The sequence below is a fragment of the Rattus norvegicus genome, chromosome 12, assembly GCF_036323735.1.
Source record: "Rattus norvegicus strain BN/NHsdMcwi chromosome 12, GRCr8, whole genome shotgun sequence".
In the NCBI taxonomy this organism is placed as follows: Eukaryota; Metazoa; Chordata; class Mammalia; order Rodentia; family Muridae; genus Rattus; species Rattus norvegicus.
The window spans coordinates 14362854-14387341 of NC_086030.1; the positions used below are offsets into that span (position 1 = coordinate 14362854).

The 24488-nt window shown below is 38.9% G+C and overlaps 2 protein-coding genes across 2 annotated transcripts in view; both read right to left on the minus strand.

The window, feature by feature from the left end:
- Hint1l2 (histidine triad nucleotide binding protein 1 like 2) overlaps positions 1-24488 on the minus strand; it is an 865401-nt gene that overhangs the window by 580593 nt on the left and 260320 nt on the right. The gene's annotated exons all lie outside the window — the stretch shown is intronic.
- Positions 7097-24488, minus strand: part of Cyp3a23-3a1 (cytochrome P450, family 3, subfamily a, polypeptide 23-polypeptide 1) — a 28854-nt gene continuing 11462 nt past the window's right edge. The window contains exons 8-13 of the mRNA NM_013105.2: positions 23933-24060; positions 22984-23053; positions 17784-17944; positions 15804-16030; positions 14234-14396; positions 7097-7293 (exon numbers count right to left, since the gene is read on the minus strand). Coding sequence (NP_037237.2) covers positions 7198-7293; positions 14234-14396; positions 15804-16030; positions 17784-17944; positions 22984-23053; positions 23933-24060 — 845 coding nt within the window. The 3' untranslated portion in view covers positions 7097-7197. The remainder of the gene's footprint in view (positions 7294-14233; positions 14397-15803; positions 16031-17783; positions 17945-22983; positions 23054-23932; positions 24061-24488) is intronic.

Sequence of the window (24488 nt, forward strand, 5' to 3'; positions counted from 1 at the left end):
AAAACGGTGTTTGTTCCTCTTGAGATTGAGGGAGTTAAAAAAGAGAATACACCAGTGTCCCCACAATGTTCTGTCACCATGGCTGCAGAGCTCCCCTTCTAAGTTACTTTTCTCCTTGTTTTGTTTGGGATCTTTCTGTTCTTTTTTGTTTTATGCTTCATTTTTTATCCATGAGGTGTGTTGGTTTTTACACATGTATATGAGAGGACTGTGAGTGGTCACAAAAGTTCACATATGTAACTTAGCACAGTACATGCCTGTGGAGGACAGAGGCTGCTGTCAGATGTCTCTCTCCAAAGCTCCCCATTACATCTAGGATCTTGGGGTAAGCAAGCACTGAACTCACAAGCCTATCTAGTCTCACTAGCCAACCTTGACCTCTTTGGTTCTACCAAATGGCTATCCTGTCTGCATACAGGGTACCCTTAGGGTGTCAGGGGTTCTGAATCTTGGTCTTCAGGCTCTCACACTGTGCTTTATCCATTGACTCTAATCCACCTCTTGGGTGACTCGGTGGGCAGTTGCTATCTCTTTGCTTGTTCATTGGCAAAGGTTCTACCACAAGGCACTTGAACAACTGTATTTTATGGGGTTTCCTGCTGCTCTTAAAAATGATATTTATGGGCTGGAGAGATGGCTCAGTGATTGAGAGCACTGACTGCTCTTCCAGAGGTCCTGAGTTCAAATCCCAGCAACCACATGGTGGCTCACAACCATCTGTAATGGGATCTGATGCTCCCTTCTGGTGTGTCTGAAGACAGCGACAGCGTACTCATATAAATAAATAAAGCTTTAAAAAAATGATATTTATTTGTTCTTGGACATTTTGTGTGTGTGTGTGTGTGTGTGTGTGTGTGTGTGTGTGTGTGTGTGTGTGTAGTATATTGATGTTCTATCTCCTCTTGAAGGTTCCATCCTAAAGCTTAAAGAGTTAAGGTTTCTAACACATGAGTTTGGGGAATAAGCCACAACATTTTAATCATTCAGTATGCGAGTCATTTCATGGTTGCAAGCTACAGCATTTGAACTTATATTAATGGCTAATAATAAAATAATCTAGTTACAGCAAGCCAGGTTCTGGCACACAGAGGGGAGGGTGTGTTATTTATGTATAGGAGTACACATATGTATAGGAGTACACATATATAGCATAACTTTCTGTATATATATGCACATGTTAGAGTGTGTAAAGGGAAATCAAAGGACAACCGCAGACATATATTTTTTTAGATGGAGTCTCTCACTGACATGTAACTCACGAAGTAACTGGAACTAGCTAGCCAGTAAATTCCAAAAATCTGTCTCTGTCTACTGGTTCTTTGATTGCAAATGCCACTGTTCTGGCTAGTTTTGTGTCAACATAACCCAAGCTAAAGTCATCTGAAGGAGGGAACCTCAATTGAGAAATTATCTCCATGAGATCAGACTATATGCAACCCTGTGAATAACAGGGGAGAGCCCATCACATTGTGGGTGGCGGTCCTGGGTTTCTAGAAGAAATCAAGCTGAGCAAGCAATGGAGAGCAAGCCAGTAAGCAACACTCCTCCATGGCCCCTGCTTCAGCTCCTACCTCCAGGTCCCTGTCCTGTGTGAGTCCTGGTTTCCTTCAGTGATGGACTACAATGCAGAAGAAAAAGCAAAATGAATCCTTTTCTCCCTACCTTGCTTTTCTTTCATGGTGTTTCGACACAAAAGCAGAAGCCCTGACTAAGTCAGTCACCATGGCTATTTTTCTGATGGATTTTGGTTATCTAACCCAAGTCCTGAAGCTTGCAAGGCAAGGACTTTACCAAATGAGTTAGGCTATTGATGTTAAGAATCAGACCTGGAGAGTCAGCAGGAGGCTCTATGAAGAGTAGACTCCTTGAACACATCATTGCTGAGTGAGATAGAAATACCTATCTTAAGTGTAGGTGCTATCATCCTGAATTGGGGGAAAGAAGCTAATGCCTCCTCTCTCTCCTTGCCATCACCCGACCCATGGCTTCCTGACTAGATGCATATCTAAAGGCCTATCTCAGGACCCAGACACCATGACTGCTCCACCAAGATGAAGTGAAGCTTTGAAGTGGAAGCTAAAGTAAAGCCATCTTTCTCAAGTTGTTCTTGTCAACTATCCTGTCCCAGCAACAAGGGCACAAAAGAAGTGGGGCTCAGATTCTGGTGTAGGTAGCTCCTAGGTTTTCTGTGCACTCTGAAGACATCTGTTATGTACTCTATAGACAGCTGGTAAGTTGGCATCCAAGAATATGATTGACAGGAATTCAGTTGAATGATGGAAACTTCTTCAACCTCAGTTATCTAATTATAAGATGGATGTTATTATGTTTATTCATTTCCCTTCCAATGGTACGCAGAACAGATCATTCCCTGGTCTATGACCTGTACCGGACATTGGGAGCTAGACACAGGAACATGGCAATGGCAACCACTACTAGGAAGAAGAGTGAACCATTTGCCATTTAATACTTTTTAAATGAGATCAGTTAGTAGTTCAAAGAGGACAAGTTATAGAGTAACATCGTATTGCCTAATAGGTTTTCTTTGTCAACAAGATAAGAGGTGGAAGCTGGAAAGATGGCTTGGCAGTTGGGAGCACATGCCACTCTTGCAGAGGAACTGATATGACTCCTAGAATCCAAAATGGTGGCTCATAACCATATACAACTCCAGTTCCAGAGAACCCAATGTCCTGCTAGTTCTGTGGACAGACATGATGCACGTACATATGTACAAGTGAAACATTCATCCACGCATTTTTTTCCTCAGACACAGTTTCTCTGTAGCCTTGGCTGTTCTGGAACTCACTCTGTACTCCAGGCTGGCCTTGAACTCAAAGATCAACCTGCCTCTGCCTACTGAGTGCCGGGATTAAAGGTGTGCGCCACCACTGTCTGGCTATAGTTTTATATAAAGGAAGAGGAGCTAATGCAGGAGACACAACCAGATATAACTCCTGCTTAGCCCACTGGTGCTCATGATGTTCTACACCTCACACACACATCAGCAGTTGATACAGATGCAGGGTTAGGATGAGAGTTGATTCCTGGTTAGTTACACAGATGCATGGAAAGGATCATAGGGCTTCAGACAGGGTTGTAGCTCCAGTAATTCCAATGGTATCTGAGGATGATAACCATATCTGACTCTGGGTGAAGCCCACAGAAGAGAAGAGAGGGAAAGCTGCAGACCCAGGCAAGTGTCAACAAATTCATGAAACTGAAATCACACCCACAATCTATCTGACCACCTCAGAATAAAAGTGGATATCAGTAAAGGCAGAAACTACAAGACAGCACTCAGCCACATGGAAACTAAAAAGCACATGTTTGAGTGGCAGTTGGGCCAAAGAAGAAATCAAGAAGGAAACATTTGAATTAATACAAATAAATAACAATGAAAACATAACACATCCAAATAGACAAAATGAAAAGACAACATGCCCAAAGTTATGAAACACAATCCAGTCATCCTATAAACACTGAAGTATATGCAACAAAATAAGGAGATCCAAAGAGCCATGTTTTCAACAATGGGTGCATACATCAATACACTGAATACATATAATATTAACAATTAAATGATGCACTGCAAGTCCTGGAAAGAATAACAAATTTGACCCAAGGACAAAGAAGAGTAGACAGAAAGAGATCATCAAAATCAGGGCTGGACTTAAAGAAATAGTAATATATGTGCACAAACTAGAAGTTTAGAGAAGAAAGTTACTAGTAGCCAATCTTGTCTGCAGGGTCATGCACCTGACAAGCTTTAATAAGCAGAGTAAATCATAAAGATGAACCTACACACAGCCTTTGCTTTGAAAAGACAAATGTAGACATAGGGAAATGCTAAGATTGAGGTGGTAGGATATGACTGTAACCCCAGGACTCAGGAGCTAGAGGCTGATGGAGCTTAGTGAGTTCAAAGCGAACCTAGTTTTCATAACAAGTTCTAGGCCAACCAGGGCAAAATGAGGAGATCTTGTCTTAGAGAGAAAGAGGAGTGGGGTGGATGTATTGAGATTTATTGCAAAGCAAAGATATGGTCTATCACATGCACTTACAGCCTTTTGAAGGCTTTTTAGAAAAAAATTATACATATTATATATTGAAACATAAAGTGCTATACTTTGGTTGTACTTTGTTCCATGAGAGTTGGTATATTGGAAGTTTAATTCCAAATCTGATAATCTCAAGATATAGTGAGACCTTGAGAGCAGGAGAGCCTAAGTAGAAGCCATTCCTGGAAGTCCCTCAGCTATGGCCTCCTGCCTTACCCAGTGAACACCATAAGATAGCTTCCTGCTATCCAGCTGATCAATTCTCAGCTGCATCCACAGTTCCCATGGCCTCAAGCAGAGATGATGTGGGTGGCAGGACAAAGCATCTGCATGGTGTTTGCTTTTTCAGACACACAGACCAAGATTGTTGGAGTTGGAGGGGAGGCTTCCATCAAGATTTCCAAGTTATCTGGTAGGTCAGAGATGTTTGCTGTACAATTAAATATAAATTATATGCATATAATATATACATTGTAAAATATATACATATAATATATTCATATTCTAAGTCCTGTGAAGTCCATTTACTGATGCTTGTGTGTAATGCTTCTTATATGACCACTTGTAAGTGAGTCAACTCATGACCCACAAAACACATGTACCCAGAGTAATTCTGAATGTAGCCCAACACAAAACCATAAACTTATTTAAAGACGTTATAAGCTCAGGGGTTAGAAAGGAAATCAAACTTCTTGTCATTCAATATATGGTCTGTGGCATGAGTTTTATAAATGACAACATTTTGTCACAAGATCAAACAATTCAATGCACTGTTAAGGCAATTTTAACGTTAGCATTTTCAACTCTTTTCTCTATGAAATCTCCAGGGACACAATTAAAGTCCTTAGGTTTGGCAGCAAGTATATTTACCCTCAGAGCCACTATTCTCATACTTTTGTTTGTTTAGGTGGTTGGTTTGGTCTGGTTTGGTTTAGGTCTTTCCAGACAGGGTTTCTCTCTGTAGCCTTCACTGTTGGAACTCACTCTGTAGAACATAATGGCCTTGTACTCAAAGACTACCCTGCCAGTTTTCTTATGACTTCCACACAGGCACTGTGGTGGATCTGCATGTGTGCACACACCAAAATGTAAATTTAAATGCTAATAATAAAATGGAGAACCACTGAGGAAAACATACTGACGTCAACCTCTGGCCTCTATACATATCCACACACATAAACATGAAACACACACACACACACACACACACACACACACACACTTCATGGTGAAATGAGTGTATATATTTCCAAGCAATTGGAAAAGTCAAGGACGATTAGATCTCTTCTGTCCTAACAATAGAGACCAGAACTAAACTAGATTCATACAACCACTGACTATAAAGGCCAGAAATATTTAGCTCTTTATTTCTGATAGACATGACACCATTACACCCATATAGTCACAGAAGCTCTGCTTACTGACATAAGACCCACCCAAGATCAAGCCAGTCAACATCCCAGCAGGGGCTGCCCAGACACATGAACCCTCACCATATAGCTGAGGAGTTTGTGATAGTTGATGACTGTCAGAGGATGGAGAATCGATCTTTCCTCCAGGCATGTAGCCCTCTGCTGAACTGGATGGTCCCAAGCTATGCATATAGGGGCAGCACTAATTAAACTCAGTGGGTTATAAGCAGAAAGAACAAATAAAGCTGGGTGGAAGATTTTGGAGGTCATTCAAAGGAATTTGAGTGGAGAGTAGGTGATATATATAAATGTGTACATAAAATACATTGTATGCACACATGAAATTCTCCAAGAATAAAACTTTTTATTATATTTTGTAAAACTATTTTGTTTCCTAGTCCCCTTGATTCATACCTCTTGATATACGTCAAACCCTTAGGTCACTGGGTCATGTTCACAGTACTGGAAAGTGTTGTGCACAATACTGGATGGAAAAAGTAATTATCACTCTCATCCATCTGTGGTCCTTTGAGCTAGAGTAATGACCTGCCTGAAGGCCATGCCCACTAGAAATATTATGGGAATAAACAATGATGTTGTAAGTTGGATTTTAGACCCACTCTATGAGGTGGAACTTAAAACTGATAGGCCACAAACCTAAGACTAGATATATCATGTGTCCTAAGAAAAACCTACTGGTATTGATCTATTAAATGGATGTAGCAATAAAAAGATTCTCCTGAAATACTGCCATATCCATAGAATAGTGCATTACTCATTAGAAAAGCTTCTTCGTGCTGTAGTCAACAGTTAACAAAAAAACAACTTGTCGACATGAAGAGACTTTGAAATGCACAACTCTAAGTTGTATGATCTAAGTAGATCATATATCTCTCCTCAAAGCTAAGAGATCTATACAAAATGGAAAGAAGAAAGATTGTAAGAGCCAGAGATAGTGGATGAACTCCTACTTGAAAGGAGTTCAAGGTCCTATCCCTAGCCAAGGGGATATTGTCAGTTGAGAGCTCCTGTGAGAAGAAAGGGGATTTTTCTTCAATAGGAAGACACTGGGTATATGAACTACACTCCAAGGTAGGCCTCACACCCAGGAATAGCTATCTAACACAAACTGGACTCCATTGTTTTTGTATTGTTTTGAAATAGTGTGAGAGATTATAAAGTAGGTGGGAAATGAGATGGGATAGAATCTCAGAATAGTTAGGGGAAAGGAATTAATATCAAAATACATTCTATAAAGCTCTCAAAGAATGTGAAAGCACTTTTAAAATGGGGATTTTTAAAGAAGTGTTTATTCACATTTTTTCCATGTAACATTTAGTGTAGAATAATGCATCTAAAACATCTGATACCAAATCTACAATTAAAGTTGTCACAATAGTTCACATTTTCATGAAAAATTCTTGATCAAATTACAGAGACAAGGTTACTATCAAAAGAAATTAACAGAGACAACCAGATGTGGATGGAGGTAGTCCCATGAGAATCACCAAAGGTTAAGTTCCTGTTCTGTCACTGACTTGTCATTTCCTTTATATTAGATGGGTACATTGTACACACTGAGAAAGATCAAAGATGTACCGAATCAAAACAAAGTCGATTAAGCCCTAATTTCATCTGAATTTTATTCATGACATAAATTAAAGGGTCTGGTGTTCTTAGACACCACATTTCTGAAGAATTCAGCAGAACTCCTTGAGGGAAAATCATGATCCAGTTATGATTTCATCCCGTGGCACAACCTTTAGAATAATGGGTTTTGTTGGTTGAAGAAGTCCTTGTCTGCTTAATTTCAGAGGTATCTGCAACAGGGGACAAAGAATATTAAGAACTAGTGAATAAACCAACAACATCACCAAAAGAAAAGTAAAAAAAAAAAAAAAAAAAAAAAACAAGTGTTTGGGATAATATGCTATGCAGGGGGTGGGGGGCTGCATTTAAAGTCATATGTTCTCACTTCCTTATCCTCCAAGCTGTCTCACTTGAATGGTAAGAGTATGTATTCAAACATACATTATGTAAAATGGTGACTGAGAATTTAATGTATCCAGGACCCAAAACACCTTCATGCTGATTTATACAACGTATGTTCTGTGCTGATTTAGGATAAAACAGGTAAGTTTCTCATTTCTACCTTTTTCTTAGTCTTTATTTCCTATTAATTTTTTAAGTCATGAAAACTTATTTTGGTTTTCAAATGTGGGAAATAACCATATGAGGATACATTCCAATTCTATTAACAATCCTCAGCTCCAAGATCATGTATCACCAATACGGTTCAACATATTCAGGGAAATTCTTCTGGAGGAGACATATGTTACTTGCTTTTCTAGCATCTATTCTTGGCTTCAAGGATGTGTGTGGTGCATAGGAATTTCTGACCCCACAGGGTTTTCTGTAATGCATTGTACACTTCAGTAATGAATGTGGAAAACTTCCAATAGATAAATCTTATAATCATAAGAAAGGGTAGGGAGCAATTTTTCATGGAAGCAGAGACATGTCAATCTTAAGATGAGTGGAACCTGAAAGAGTATCTGCCCCAGGCCAAGCGTGACATGGAGTCTCAAAACAAGAACTGTGTTTTGTCTCTCTAAATCCCTGTGCATACTTTAAATGCTTTACTGATAACGTCTGAAAATAAGTGAGGTTTGGTGTAGATAAAGCTATATAACTGCCTTAAGGAACAGATGAAAGAATAAACACATCCGTCCATCTGTCAAAAAAATTCCCATCAATACAGAGGAGCCACATTCTAATTGTCCAAGTCCTATAATTTCAGCAAAGCCTTTACATGAAACAAGGACAAGTTATTCAGGAAAATACAATGTAAGTGCTTTTTCTAAATGTCTGGTTTTACTCTTTTATAATTTTAAGTACTACAGACATGTTTTTGATGGAGGCATACAAAAAATATATACATATAAATATTTACATGAATGCTCCTGTTAAACTTTAAATTACTGTTTTTATGAAGTAAAATTTTAACTGTAAGCCATACTTTCAAACATTCCCTCTATTTTCAATGTGAAAATTGAATGAAACCAAAAGAGAGAGACACACAAACATAATTCCACCTCTAACAACAAAAATACTGGAAGCAACACTGACTATTCCTTAATATCTCTTAACATCAATGAACTTAATTCCCCAATAAAAAGACATAGACTAACAGGCTGGATATGTAAAGAGGAACCAGCATTTTGCCTCGTACAAGAAACACACTTCAGAGACAAAGACAGAAACTACCTCGGAGTAAAAGACTGGAAAACAACTTTCCAAGCAAATGGTCCAAAGAAACAAGGTGGAGTAGCCATTTTAATATCGAATAAAATTGACTTTCAACCAAAAGTTATCAAAAAAAGATAAGGAAGGACACTTCATATTCATCAAAGGAAAAATCCACCAAGATGAATTCTCAATCCTAAATATCTATGCTCCAAATGCAAGGGCACCTACATTCATAAAAGAAACCTTACTAAAGCTCTAAAACACATATTGCACCTCACACAATAATAGTAGGAGATTTCAACACACCACTCTCATCAATGGACAGATCATGGAAACAGACACTAAACAAAAACATAGGGAAACTAATAGAAGTTATAAACCAAATGGACTTAACAGATATTTACAGAACATTTCATCCTAAAACAAAAGAATATACCTTCTTTTCAGCACCTCATGGAACCTTCTCTAAAATTGACCATATAATTAGCCAAAACAAGCCTCAACAGATACAAGAAGATAGAAATAATCCCATGCATCCTATCAGATCACCACGGACTAAAGCTGGTCTTCAATAACAACAAAAATGAGAGAAAACCCACATACACATGGAAGTTGAACAACGCTCTACCAATGATAACTTTGTCAATGAAGAAATGAAGAAAAAAAGTAAAGACTTTTTAGAATTTAATGAAAATGAAGACACAACGTACCCAAACTTATAGGACACAATGAAAACAGTGCTAAAAGGAAAACTCATAGCTCTGAGTGCCTCCAAAAAGAAACAGGAGAGAGCATACATGAGCAGCTTGACAGCACAACTGAAAGCTCTAGAACAAAAAGAAGCAAATACACCCAAGAGGAGTAGAAGGCAGGAAATAATCAAACTCAGAGCTGAAATCAACCAAGTAGAAACGAAAAGGACTATACAAAAAAATCAACAAAACCAAGAGCTGGTTCTTTGAGAAAATCAACAAGATACATAAACCCTTAGCCAGACTAACAGAGGACACAGACAGTGGATTCAAATTAACAAAAACAGAAATAAAAAGGGAGACATAACAACAGAATCTGAGGAAATTCAAAAAATTATCAGATCCTACTACAAAAGCCTATATTCAACAAAACTGGAAAATTTGGAGGAAATGGACAATTTTCTGTACAAATATGAGTTACCAAAGTTAAATCAGGAACATATACACCATATAAACAACCTCATAACTGCTAGAGAAATAGAAGCAGTTATTAAAAGTCTCCCAACAAAAAAGAACCCAGGATCAGATGGCTTTAGTGCAGAATTCTATCAGACCTACAGGAAGACCTCATACCAATGCTATCCAAACTATTCCACAAAATAGAAACAGAGCACTTCATTCTATGAAGCCACAATTACACTCATACCTAAACCACATAAAGACCCAACAAAGGAAAAGAACTTGAGACCAATTTCCCCAATGAATATTGACGTAAAAATATTCAATAAAATTCTGGCAACCTGAATCCAAGAATACATAAAAATCATCATCCATCATGATCAAATAAGGTTCATCCTAGAGATGCAGGGATGGTTCAACATACAGAAATCCATCAACGTAATCTACTATGTAAACAAACTCAAAGGAAAAAAACACATGATCATTTCATTAGATGCTGAGAAAGCATTGACAAAATTCAACACCTCTTCATGATAAAAGCCCTGGAAAAATCAGGAATTCAAGGCCCAAATGTAAACATAGTAAAACCAATATACAGCTAACCAGTAGCTAACATTAAACTAAATGGAGGGAAACTTGAAGCAATCCCACTAAAATCAGGGACTAGACAAGGCTGCCCACTCTCTCCCTACTTATTCAACATAGTACTCAAAGACCTAGCCAGAGCAATCAGACAAGGAAAAGAGGTGAAATGGATAAAAATTGGAAAAGAAGAAGTCAAAACATCACTATTTGCAGATGATATGGTAGTGTACTTAAGTGACCCCAAAAGTTCCACCAGAGAACTACTAATCCTCATAAACAATGTCACCAAAGTAAATGGGTATAAAATTAACTCAAACAAATCAGTAGCCTTCCTCTACTCAAAGGATAAACAGGCTGAGAAAGAAATGAGGGAAATGGCACCCTTCACAATACTCCCAAAACCATAAAATACCTCGGTGTGACTTTAACCAAGCAAATGAAAGATCTGTATGACAAGAACTTCAAGTCTTTGAAGAAAGAAATTAAAGATCTCAGAAGATGGAAAGATCTCCCATGCTCATGGATTGGCATGATTAATATAGTAAAAATGTCCAGTTTGCCAAAAGCAAAATGCAATACAGATTCAATCCAATCCCAATCAAAATTCCAACTCAATTCTTCATAGAGTTAGAAAGAGCAATTTGAAAATTCATTTGAATAACACAAAATCCAAGATAGCAAAACTATACTCAACAATAAAAGAACTACTGGGGGAATCAACATCCCTGACTCAAGCAGTATTACAGAGAAATAGTGATAAAAAACAGTATGGTATTGGTACAGAGACAGGCAGGTAGATCAGTGGAATAAAATTGAAGACCCAGAAATGAACTCACACATCTATGATCAAGTGATCTTGGACAAAGGAGTTAAAATCATCCAATGGGGGAAAAGATAGAATTTTCAACAAATGGGCACTGGGGAAATTTTCCTGAACAAAACATCAATGGCTTATGCTCTAAGATCAAGAATCAACAAATGGGATCTCATAAAACTGCAAAGCTTCTGTAAGGCAAAGGATACGATCATTAGGACAAAACAACAACCAACAGACTGGGAAAAGCTCTTAACCAATCCTACATTGGATAGAGGCCCAATATTCAAAATATACAGAAAAACTCAAAAAGATAGACTCTAGAGAACCAAATAACCCTATTTTAAAATGAGGTGCAGAATTAAACAAAGAATTCTCAGCTGAGGAATATCGAATGGCTGAGAAGTACATAAATAAATGTTCAACATCCTTAGTCATAAGGTAAATGCAAATCAAAACAACCCTGAGATTCTACCTCATACCAGTCAGAATGCCTAAGATCAAAAACTCAGGTGAGAACACATGCTGGTGAGGATGTGGAGAAAGAGGAACACTCCTCCATTGTTGGTGGGATTGCAACCTCTCTGGAAATCAGTCTGGAGGTTCCTCAGAAAATTGGACACTGTACTACCTGACGACCTAGGTATACCACTCCTGGGCATATACCCGAAAGATGCTCCAACATATAACAAAGACACATGCTCCACTATGTTCATAGCAGCCTTATTTATAATAACCAGAAGCTGGAAAGAACCCAGATACCATTCAAAAGAAGAATGGATAAAGAAATTGTGGTTCATTTACATAAAGGAGTAATATTTAGCTATCAAAAACAATGACTCCAAGAAATTCATAGGCTAATGGATGGAACTAAAAAATATCATCGTGAGGTAAACCAATCACAGAAAAATACGCATTCACTCACTGATAAGTGGATATTAGCCCAAAATCTTGGATACCCCAAGATACAATCCACAGACAACATGAAGCTCAAGAAGAAGGATGACAAAGTGCGGATGCTTCACTCCTTAAAAGGGGAACAAAAATATTCACAGGAAAGGATATAGAGGCAAAGTTTGGAGCAGCCATTCAGAGCCTGCACCATATGTGGCCCCACCAAAACTAGATAAGATTGATGAAGCTAAGAAGTGCATGCTAACAGGAGCCAGATATAGATGTCTTCTGAGAGACACAGTCAGAGCATGTCAAATATAGAGGCAAATGCTAGCAGCAGACTATTAAACTGAGAATGGGACCCATTGGAGGAATTAGAGAAAGGATTGAAAGAGCTAAAGAAGCTTGCAATCCCATAAGAACAACAATTCCAACCAACCAGAACTCTGAGGGACTAAACCACTACCCAAAGAATATACATGGACTGACCCATGGCTCCAGCTGCATATATAGCAGAGGAGGACCTGGTTGAACACCAATGGAAGGAGAAGTCCTTGATCCTGGCAAGGTTGCACCCCCAATGTAGGAGAATGTCGGGGGGTAGGGTATGAGAAGAAGGGTGGATTGGGAGGGGAACACCATTATAGAAGAAGGGGAGTGGGATGGGTTAGGGGGCTTATGTCCAGGAACCAGGAAAGGAAATAACATTTGAAATGTAAATTTAAAAATATCCAATAAAAGAAAAAATGTTTTAAAAGAACCATTTGGAGTATGTGGACAGAATAATATGAGGTGATATGCAAAAGAGAGGGAATATCCTTCGATGCAGAGAAACAAACATTAAAAAACTGGAGGTTTAATGACATATGTGTGATGAAAACAGTGTTCAAAACCCAAAAGTTGAATATGGAGTAAATAAGGAGAGAAACCTAAGAGGAAGACTAATTTACAGAGTGAACAAGAACTTGAAGCATGAGAGCAGAATAAAAGATACATAATTTATGGAAATACAATGACTACCTATTTTCTAGAGCAGCTATCCTGAGAAATCAGTCAAAATCATTAAGATGTCCCATTAAGTTAAAGTTCATCATAACATGCAACGTTTTTAAAAACTAATTATATGTATAGAAGCATTTTGCCTGCACATTGCATATGTCGCAAGTGGGAAATGTCAAGAGAAGCCAGAGTAGGCCAACAGACACCCTGGAACTAAACTTACAAATGGTTATGAGCCACCATGAGGGTACTGGAAACTAAATTCAAGTCACTTCAAAGAGCAGCAAGTGCTCTTATCAACTGAGCCATCTCATGAGACCCAGCAAATGTCTTTTAAAATATTGATTCTCAACTTGTCATCACATGGGAAATCAGAGGTGAACTTTTAAAGCCACACTCTGGGTAAATTATATTAGAATTTCAAAAAAAATCAGACATCTTGAGTTTCTGGTTTCTTTTGGAGACACATAGCCCATGTTGGCTTCAAATATGCTAAGTGGATAAGGGCTTCTTGAAATTCTGATCCTCTAGCCTCTAACTCCTGACTGCAGGGTTTACAGGTATATAATATCATAGCTTGTTCATGACATTAGATTAGAAACATAGATTTGTTTATGACAGGTAAGCATTTTGCCAACAGAGAAACATCTCAGACACCATGTTTTAAATAGATTCTAATCTACATAGACTGGTTGAAAAGACTGTGAGAAGGGGGTTTCTGTGAGCTCTGAAAGAAGAGTGCAACATGCAACAAACATTGAAGATATGAGCATTGCACCTATGAATATTACATGACATACCATTCTCCAATGGACATGACTAGAATTTCAAATATAATTCATAGAATCCTGTCCCACTGACCTACACTAACTCTTTGTAATATTAAGTTCTATTCTATACAGACATAGGACCAAAGGCTCCTTAGTTAATACCTGGATACAATAGCCCATTTGGCCAGAAAACAAATTATTAAACCTCAAACATACATTATCATTTTTATGCACAGAACATTCTGTTGGAAAACTTCCTACCATAAAACACTATTTGTAGAAATAGTTTTGCCCTCACCTGTGTTTCCTTACAAGGCTGGAAGGAGAAGTTTTGCAGAACTTTAGTGAGAGCGAGTTTCATATTCATGAGAGCAAACCTCATGCCAATGCAGTTCCTGGGTCCATTTCCAAAGGGCAGATATACATAAGGATCAATGCTGCCCTTGTTCTCCTTGCTGAACCTGGAAACATAACAATAGAAGACAAGTTGATATAGGATAAAAGCATAAGAGCTACACATGTGAAGTTACCTTTTGGCATCTAATCAGTAACACGCAGGTGGCTTGGGAAAGGTTCATTGAACGTCTGCTTGCAGATATTTGGCACTGAGAATTTTACACTAAATACCCTTTCCATTCCAGTTATCTTAAAAGTGTCTCCATATGGTTGAGATAAGATAAATGCTGTTTGAAAACAATGCATCCTTGTATGGGCACACACTAGTAGAATAGGGGTATTATGGGGTAGGGGGAACCAACCATTTTCTGGTTCTTTAGAGGGTCAATTAATGCCTAGCACTGAAAATCTAGTCAAAATCCCATGGCTCCAGACATTATAGAAAAGAATGTAGTACTATTGTTTTGCTAAATGGACATGGGACCAAAATGCCTTCTAAATATTTATCTTTACACACAAAACTTAGTGCTGATCTCAGCCTTTGCCAGAAAAGCTTCAGTTTGCAATGAGATGCAGTGAACACAGAAACTCTTGACTGGTCATACTGCTGAGAAGTGGTGGTGGAGTGCTCACCCCCTCCAAAGCTCAGGAAACATCACAGAGGGAGGGGCAGACAGAATGTTAGCGCCAGGACAGGAAATGGGTGTTGTGAAGTACTGCCTTTCAGACATGACACACCTATTGCACTCATCAACTCACAGCAGCTGTGGGTGCCTACATAAGACTAGACATATCATCAATTCCAGCATGGGTGGGAAAGGGAGCCCATGAGATGCCACCTCCCTCAGGAGCTGTTTAAAATAAATGCTTGGTGGGTGAGGGATTTTTCCTTCACTAGTGCAGCCACTGGTGAGTTGACCATTCTCCTTAATAGAACTCCAACACATATTCTTATGTAAGCAACCATAAGTAAACTCAAAAGTTACAATAAATCACAAGAAAGAAAAACCAGGAGGAGGACTGGTTGAAGACAGACAGGGATTCCAAATGAATGGGAGGGAGAAAAGACAGGGCAGTGTGAGGTGAAAATGACCAGAATCCATTATCCATTCATGTAATTGTCAGAAAGTAAAAAGAAACAAGAAAGGAACCACATCTTTAAACACTAAAAATCCATTTAGGATGATGTTCTGTCACAACCCTGAGAAGCGCATTTCATTTCCACTACAAGAAAAGTGAGTCCCTGCTTCACATTGAAGTTGTTCATTAACTACTTAAGGAAGAAGGCAGAAAACATCCTGTATTTAATTGGTCTTATTTCCTTCCCATCTCACTTCCCCTCTTCTCTCTCTCTTTCCCTCTCTCTGCCATTCTCCTCACAGAGTGGATGCAAAATCAAACTTGGATCATCTGCCTGTAAGAGACATCATAGCATACACAGGCCTGCATAGTGCAGAATGCGGTTCTGGTACCTTTCTGGGCGAAATTCCTCAGGCTCTGGCCAGTGCTGTGGATCACGGTGAAGAGCATAAGATGGAATCATGACCACTGACCCTTTGGGCATAAACACACCATTGATTTCAACATCTTTTTTACAGACTCTCTCAAGTCTATTACCAATTGGATACAATCTGAGGGTTTCATTCAACACCATATCCAGGTATTCCATTTCCATCACAGTATCATAGGTGGGAGGTGCCTGGGAAAAAGAAAAAGACTTGTGCTGAGATCTTAGATTAACTTTCAACTGTGTCTAGTGTTGAATTCTCAGTGGGCCCAAAGTCAAGCTCAGCAGCTCACGGGATCTTAGTTAGTACTTACAATAAATTTTAAAAGGTTTGTTAAACTGTTTTATTTTATATATGTAGGTGTTTTGCTTCCATATGTTTATGTATGCCAGTTGAGTAACAGTGCCCACAGAAGCCAAAGGAGGAAATCAGATCTCCTGTAACTATGGAGAGCAGTCATTTTTATGCTGGGACTCAAGTATGGATACATCCTATGGAATAGCAGCCAGTGCTCTTAATCGTTGTGCCATTTCTCAAGTTTCTTACAAAGTGATTTGAATAACTATCACTTGGTACCTGGAAGATATCTCAATTATTTAAATGTCTACCATTCAGTCTTGTGTGCCAAAGTTCACATATAAATCATCCATAAATCCTGACACTGTGGCACCCATCTATATTCCCAGCAGTACGTAGACTGAAATAGAATGTGACTGATGCTCATTGGCTAGACAGCCTAACCAAGTTGATATGTTCCAGGTTTACCAGAAGAGCCTATCTCAAAACACATGGTGAAAAGGGATTTAGAAATATACCCAATGTAGGTCTGTGACCTACACACACACACACACACACACACACACACACACACACACACACACACACACACACCTGTGTGTACACATTTACATACATACAGAGAGAAATAAAGAGATGGATACCAGGTTCACACCTTGGCTTCTTTACCTATAACTATAAATAGATAGGGGGAACCATGGCACAGAGCTGAGTCAATCCATGCAGCTTAATCAAGGCCCAGGCTAGTCTTACTCGTTGCACAGAAGCTGGGACACAACAGATCCAACAGGAAATGCAGAGAGCTGAATGATAACTGTATATCCTTAACATCACACAGTTTATGTGGATGTTGCTTGCTTGGAACTCTGTGGTTCTAGATAATAGACACACCAGTCCAAGCCCTGTGTCACAACAACCTTCTGTTGCCATGAGAGGACTTATTGCTCATTTCTCCTTTTGGGGCCCTTTTATGATAATTACTAAATGGTGCTGGGAAAAAATAGCACTTATGTTCTTGTTACAAATTATCAAGGGCTGCTGAGACAGCTCAATGAGCAAAGGCACCTGACCAGATTTGGACCCCTAAATTTTACATAGTGGAAAGAGAAAACCAGTTTCTTCAAGTTGTCCTTTGAACTCCACACACATGATGCAGCACACATTCCCACATATGTATATACACTCATGTACATACATACATACACACATACATGTATACATACATACATACATGTAAAAAATACTGGAATTGGAAAGATGGCTCAGTGATTTATGTGCTTGCTATGCAAGTATAATGACCTCAGTTCAGGATCTACTTAAAAATGACACATACTAACACACACACACACTCACAAATATACACACATTTGTAATCTTAGTGCTCACACAGCAAAGAAAGAAAGTGACAACTGGAGATTCCATAAAGTTCAGGGGCCAGAATGCCCGGTATATACAGTAACAAAACAATGAAACCCTGTGCAAAACAAGGTAGAAAACAAGGACCAGCCTCAAAGATGTCCTCTAACCTTTACACACACACACACACACACACACACACACACACACACACACACACACACCATTGCAGGTGACAAGAAAGGGTCTTTGTTGAGGCTTTTCCTTTTCCCTCCTATACCATCCTCTCACCTTATTGGGCAGAGCCCTGTCGATCTCCTCCTGCAGTTTCTTCTGTGTATCTGGGTGAGTGGCCAGGGAATGCAGGACAAAGGAAAGTGTGCTGCTGGTGGGTTCATATCCAGCAAAAATAAAAATGATTGACTGGGCTGTGATCTCCATATCGGATAGGGCTGGATGTAAGAAAACATCTCAGGTGAGTCATGTCAGAATGGACCATAACAGAGGAGATGAGGAGAAAATCATAAGTCATGTCAGGATGTCTCCTAAACCTAAACTGGACTAGAAACCCACACTCAGTGACTATCTTTAAAATTAATATTTATTTAAGCAATCTAAAATAAAACAGGCCTCTGGCTTCAATTTGCACCTCAGAGTTAACCATGTGGCACAGTTCTCTGGACCCAAATACCGCCCTGAGAGAGCTGGTGTCCCATGACTGCTGTACTCCTAAGTTTACAGATGAGACAAACACTTTTGCTCCAATAACTGGCCAAAGAGTGACCAACCAGGAGACCACAGGGCTCAGGAACTGCAGACAAATGGGGACAGGATCCTTCCGGTCTCTATCTGCATCCCAAAGTTAACCCGAGGCAAATATCTCCAGACCCAAAATCTGCCAAGAGAGAGCTGGTCTCCCAGCAGCACTGACACTCCTAAGTTCACTGGCTCACAGGAGGAACTGGCTCTCATTAGAGACAGCAAGACCAACTAACACCAGAGATAAACAGATGGTGAGAGACAAGCACAAGAACCTAAGCAACAATCCCATATACAGCCACCAAACCCAGACAATATTGCATCTGCCAAGGAGTGCATGCTGGGAGGCTTTGGCAGAATCTGAACAAATGTTTACAGCCAACCATTGAACTGAGAACAGAGTCCACAATAGAGGAGTTAGAGAAAGGACTGAAAGAGCTGAAGAGGTTTGCAACCCCATAGGAAGAAAAACAGTATCAACCAGCCAGATGCCCCAGAGTTCCCAGGGACTAAACCACCATCCCAAGAATACAAAAGGATGGACTTATGGCTCCAGTCACATATGTAACAGAGGATGGCCTTGTTGGATATCAATATTAGGAGAAGCCCTTGGTCCTGTCAAGATGTGATGCCCCAGTGTAGGGGAATGCCAGGGCAAGGAGGTGGGATGGAGTGGGCAGGGGGAGCACCCACACAAAAGCAGAGGGAGATGGCAGGTTTCTGTGGGGAAATTGGGGAAGGGGATAACATTTGAAATGTAACTTTAAAAATATATAATAAAAGAGAAAAATGTTTAAAATAAGAAAAAATAAAAAGAAAGATAAAAGAACCTAAGCAACAAAAACCAAGGCTATTTGACATCATCAGAACCCAGTTCTCCCACTACAGCAAGTCCTGGATTCCCCAAAACACCATAAAAGCAAGATTCAGATTTAAACTCATATTTCATGATGATGATAGAAGACTTTAAGGAGGACTTAAATAACTACCTTAAAGAAATACAGGAGAACACAGATAAACTGGTAGAATCCCTTAAAAAGGAAGCATAGACATCCCTTAAAGAATGACAGGAAAAATACAACAAAATGGGTGAAAGAATTGAACAAAACCATCCAGAATATAAAATTGGAAATAGAAACAATAAGTAAATCACAAATGAAGAAAACTCTGGAGATAGAAAACCTAAGAAAAAGATCAGGAGTCGTAGATGCAAGCATCACCAGCAGAATATAAGAGGTACAAGAGAATCTCGGGTGCAAAAGATATCATAAAAAAAATTGACACAACCATCAAAGAACATGCAAAATGCAAAAAAAATCCTAACAAAGCATCCAGGAATTCTAGGACACAATGAGAAGACCAAACCTAAGGATAATGGGTACAGAAGAGACCAAAGACTCCCAACTTAAAGGGACAGTAAATATCTTCAACAAAATTGTAGAAGAAAACTTCCCTAACCTAAAGAGATTCCCATGAACATACAAGAAATTCCTCCCATCACATAATAATCAAAACACCAAATGCACAAAGCAAAGAAAATATTAAAAGCAATAAGGGGGGAAAGATCAAGTAACCTATCAGAATTACACCAGACTTTTCACCAGAGACTTTGAAAGCCAGAAAATACTGAGAAGATGACATATGGACTCTAAGAGAACACAAATGTCAGCCCAGGTTACTATATTCAGCAAAACTCTCAATTAACATAGATGGAGAAACCAAGAAATTCCATTACAAAACCAAATTTTTACAATATCTTTACACAAATCCCTACAAAGGATAATAGATGGAAAAGTTCAACACAAAGAGAGAAACTACACCCTAAAAAAATCAAGAAAGTAACTTCTTTCAACAAACCCATAAGAAGAAACCGACACAAATGTAATTGAAACTCTGAGAACAAAAAACAAGAAACAATGATCACTTTTCCTTAATAACTCTTAACGTGAATGGATTCAATTATCGAATAAAGAGACAAAGACTAACAGACTTAATACATAAACAGGACCTGGCATTTTGCTGCATACAGAAACTGTACCTCAGTGACTAAGACAGACACTACCTTAGAGTAAAAGGCTAGAAAACAATTTTCCAAGCAAATGGTACCAAGAAACAAGTTGGAGTAGCCATTCTAATATTAAACAAAATCAACTATCAACCAAAAGCTATCAAAACAAATAAGGAAGGACACTTCATACTCATCAAAGGAAAAATATACCAAGATGAACTCTCAATTCTAGACATCTATGTTCCAAATGCAAGGGCAACCACATTTATAAAAGAAACTTTACTAAAGCTTTAAGTACACATTGTACCTCACACAATAATAGTGGGAAACTTCAACATCCCACTCTCATCAGTGGACAGATCATAGAAACAGAAACTAAACAGAGACACAATAAAACTAACAGTAGTTATGAACCAAATCCATATAACAGATCTATAGAACATTTCATCATAAAACAGAAGAATATATCTTCTTCTCAGCATCTCATGAGACTTCTCCAAAACTGACCATAAAATCTGTTACAAAACAGGCCTTGACAGATACAAGAAGATTGAAATAATCCCATGCATCCTATCAGATCACCGCAGACAAAGGCTTGTCATCGATAACTACAAAAACAAAAACAAAAACAAAAACAAAAATAAAAACAAAAACAAAAAAAGCCCACATACACATGAAAGGTGAACAACACTCTACTCAGTAATAACTTGGTCAAAGAAGAAATCAAAGACTTTTTAGAATTTAATGAAAATGAAGGCAAAACAGACCCAAACTTATGGGACACAATGAAAGCAGTGCTAGGAGGAAAACTTATAGCTCTGAGTGCCTCCAAAAAGAAACTGGAGAGAGCATACACTAGTAGCTAGACAGCACATCTGAAATCACTGAACCAAAAAGAAGCAAATACACCCAAGAGGAGTATATGGCAGGAAATAATCACACTCAGGACATAAATCAACCAGGTAGAAACAAAAGGAACTATACAAATAATCAACAAACCAGGAGCTGGTCCTTTTAGAAAATTAACAAAATAGATAAACCCTTAGCCAGACTAAGAGCAGAGCACAGAGAGAGTAGCCAAATTAACAAAATCAGAAATGAAAAGGGAGGCATAACAACGGAACCCAAGGAAATCCAAAAAATCATCAGATCCTACTGTAAAAGCTTATACTCAGTAAAATGGGAAAATATGGAAGAAATAGACAATTTTCTAGACAGGTACCAGATACCAAAGTTCAATCAGGATCAGGTAAACCATCTAAACAATCACATAACCCCTAAAGAAATAGAAGCAGTCATTAAAAGTCTCCCAACCAGAAGAAGCCCAGGATCAGTGCAGAATTCTATCAGACCTTCAAAGACAGTCTAATACCAATACTCTTCAAACTACTTCACAAAATAGAAACAGAAGGAACACTATCCAATTTGTTCTGTGAAGCCACAATCATACTCATACCTAAACCACACAGAGACCCAACAAAGAAAGAGAACTTCAGACCAATTTTCCTTATGAATATCGATGAAAAAATTAATAAAATTCCTGCAAACCAAATCCAAGAACAAATCAAAAAGATCTACCATCATGATCAAGTAGACTTCATCACAGAGAGGCAGAGATGGTTCAATACACATAAACCCATCAAAGTAACACAGTGTATAAACAAACTCAAAGAAAAAAAAAACATGATCATCTCATTAGACCCTGAGAAAGCATTTGACAAAATTCAACACCTCTTCATGTTAAAAGTCTTGGAAAGATCAGGAATTCAAGGCCCATACATAAACGTAGTAAAAGCCATATACAGCAAATCAGTAGCCAGAATCAAACTAAATGGAGAGAAACTTGAGGCAACCCCACTAAAATCAGGGACTGGCAAGGCTGCCCATTATCTCCATACCTATCCAATATAATACTCAAAGTCCTAGCCAGAGCAATCAGTCAACAAAAGGAGGCCAAAGAGCTACAAATGGGAAAGAAAAGTCAAAATACCACTATCTGCAGATATGATAGTATACTTAAGTGACCCCAAAACCTCCACCAGAGAACTACTAACCCTGATAAACAACTTCAGGAAAGTGGCTGGTTATAAAATTAACTCAGACAAATCAGTAGCCTTCCTCTATCAAAGGATAAACGGGCTGAGAAAGAAATTAGGGAAATGATACCCTTTGCAATAGCCATAAATAATATAAAATACTTTGGTCTGACTCTAACCAAGCAAGTATGACAAGAACTTTAAGTCTCTGATTTTTGAGTGCATAAAAAAATAAAGAGAACCAGTGCGTTTGTTCAAGAGGGTTTCCCCAGAAGCTATTTACACATCACGCAAAGGAAAAGTAAATCTTTACCACGGATTAGGGTAGAGAAAACATGCCCAACAGGGTCTCGCAGAAAGGTTCAGCACCCTTTGGGTACATGCCCCCTGACAGGATGATTAGACATAGAGTCTAGGCAGAGCTCTGAGACTGTGTGCTGGGAAAGACACAAACTACACCTGTGCTCATGCAGTTAACACGGAGACCACTGGAGATGTCCATCATGACCACACTTTATGTTAGGAGCTAAGTTATGCCCATGTGCATCCAGAAAATTCCATGTTGATAACAGCCATGTCTGTCTTTCAGTAACTCGGCAGAGGTATCATTCTACTTAGAAAAGCACTTGTACAGCCCATCTACTTCCCAAGAGCTTCCTTGCCCACGAACCAGGAAGGACTTGCTTACCTGTATGAGATTCTTTGTCTTTAGAATCATTATGAGCATTCATCATCAGCTGAAGAAAATCCACTCGATGCTGGAAACAGAAGGAGAATTGCAAAAGTGGAAGGGCAAGGGCAAGGTCAGAGGTCAGAGGTGGATCAGAAGTGCAGAAGCATAATTCTCTCCTGCCTGAGAACATGGCTCCCATAAATTCAAAACTGTGGCTATGATTGCTTTAGTCATCAAGGAACAAAAGCAGGAGTGGCTAAATCCAGAAGTTACTAGCTTCCACATCAGCCACTTTTACAGTAAACTACAAGAGATAGGACTTTAAGCAATTACTCTAAATTTTTGAAAATGTTTTTGAAGGAGAAGAAAATAGCATTTCCCCTTTTTAATCATTTTTATTTGTTATTGGAAAGTTTCATACATGTATACAACCAGATACAGTCATCTCCACCCCATTATTTCCTCCATCGAATTCCTTCTCTATCATCTGTAGTCTGTAATATTTCTTTTCCACAGTCCGGGCCCTCTTCTAAATCACTCACTGAGTCCAAATAGTCATGCACACACATGCAGGGCTGTGGGACCATCCACTGACACATGGGAAACCTACCAGTGTCCACACCCTCCCTTCACAACTATCAACTGCCAATTGTTCCTCAGCAAAGGATAGAGTTTGGAGAGATCCTGTTACATCTGTGCTCTTGGTCAGGCCTTATGCCATGCTGATTTTTTTTTCTTTATTTCAGTCCTTATGAAAAGTACTCTCTCTTTCATTCCTATTGCTAAGGGTTAATTCCTGGCTTATTCTCAATCAACATTTTAAAAATCTAACTCCTCCTCCCCCAGAAAATATAAATATTCTTTCTAAGTCTAGCCTTATCTGTCTATCATTAGCGCACATTACCTATTCACAGCCCAACATGTTGTCAAAATGTGAACCTCTCATGAAACCACCACTCATTACCTTCTGCACAGAATCCAGGCGGGTTTCCTTCATTCTGTACACAAATTTTTTGAAAAATTCTATTGAATCTTTTGGGAACATGCAGATGTTTAACATCTCATATACTGGCGTGAGGAATGGAAAGAGTACTGGAAAAGAAAAAATAAGGTTTAAAGGAAATGCAAGTTTCATTTAAATAAATCATAAAGCAATCCCAAGAACAAGTCACCAGTGTCTCAACAAGAAGCCATCTCTCCAGGACCTGGCTCACGCTGGGTCAGAACTATACTGCTGCTTCCACACGTTGGAGTAACCAAAGCTGCCATGTGATGCTTAAGTTTAACTCGACTCCTGGAGTTCATGTGGATTCACAAAGAAAATACAAGGGCCATTAGGATGGCACAATAGCTAAAGGTTCCTGCAGAGAAGACCGACTACCTGTTTGATCCCTGGAACCCACCCTGTGAAGGGCAGAACCAACTGCTGCAAGTTATCCTCTGATCTACACATGACACAAAAACACCAAGTCACACAGACACAAAACGAACAGTCAGTTCTATACAGTGAAACTCTGTCT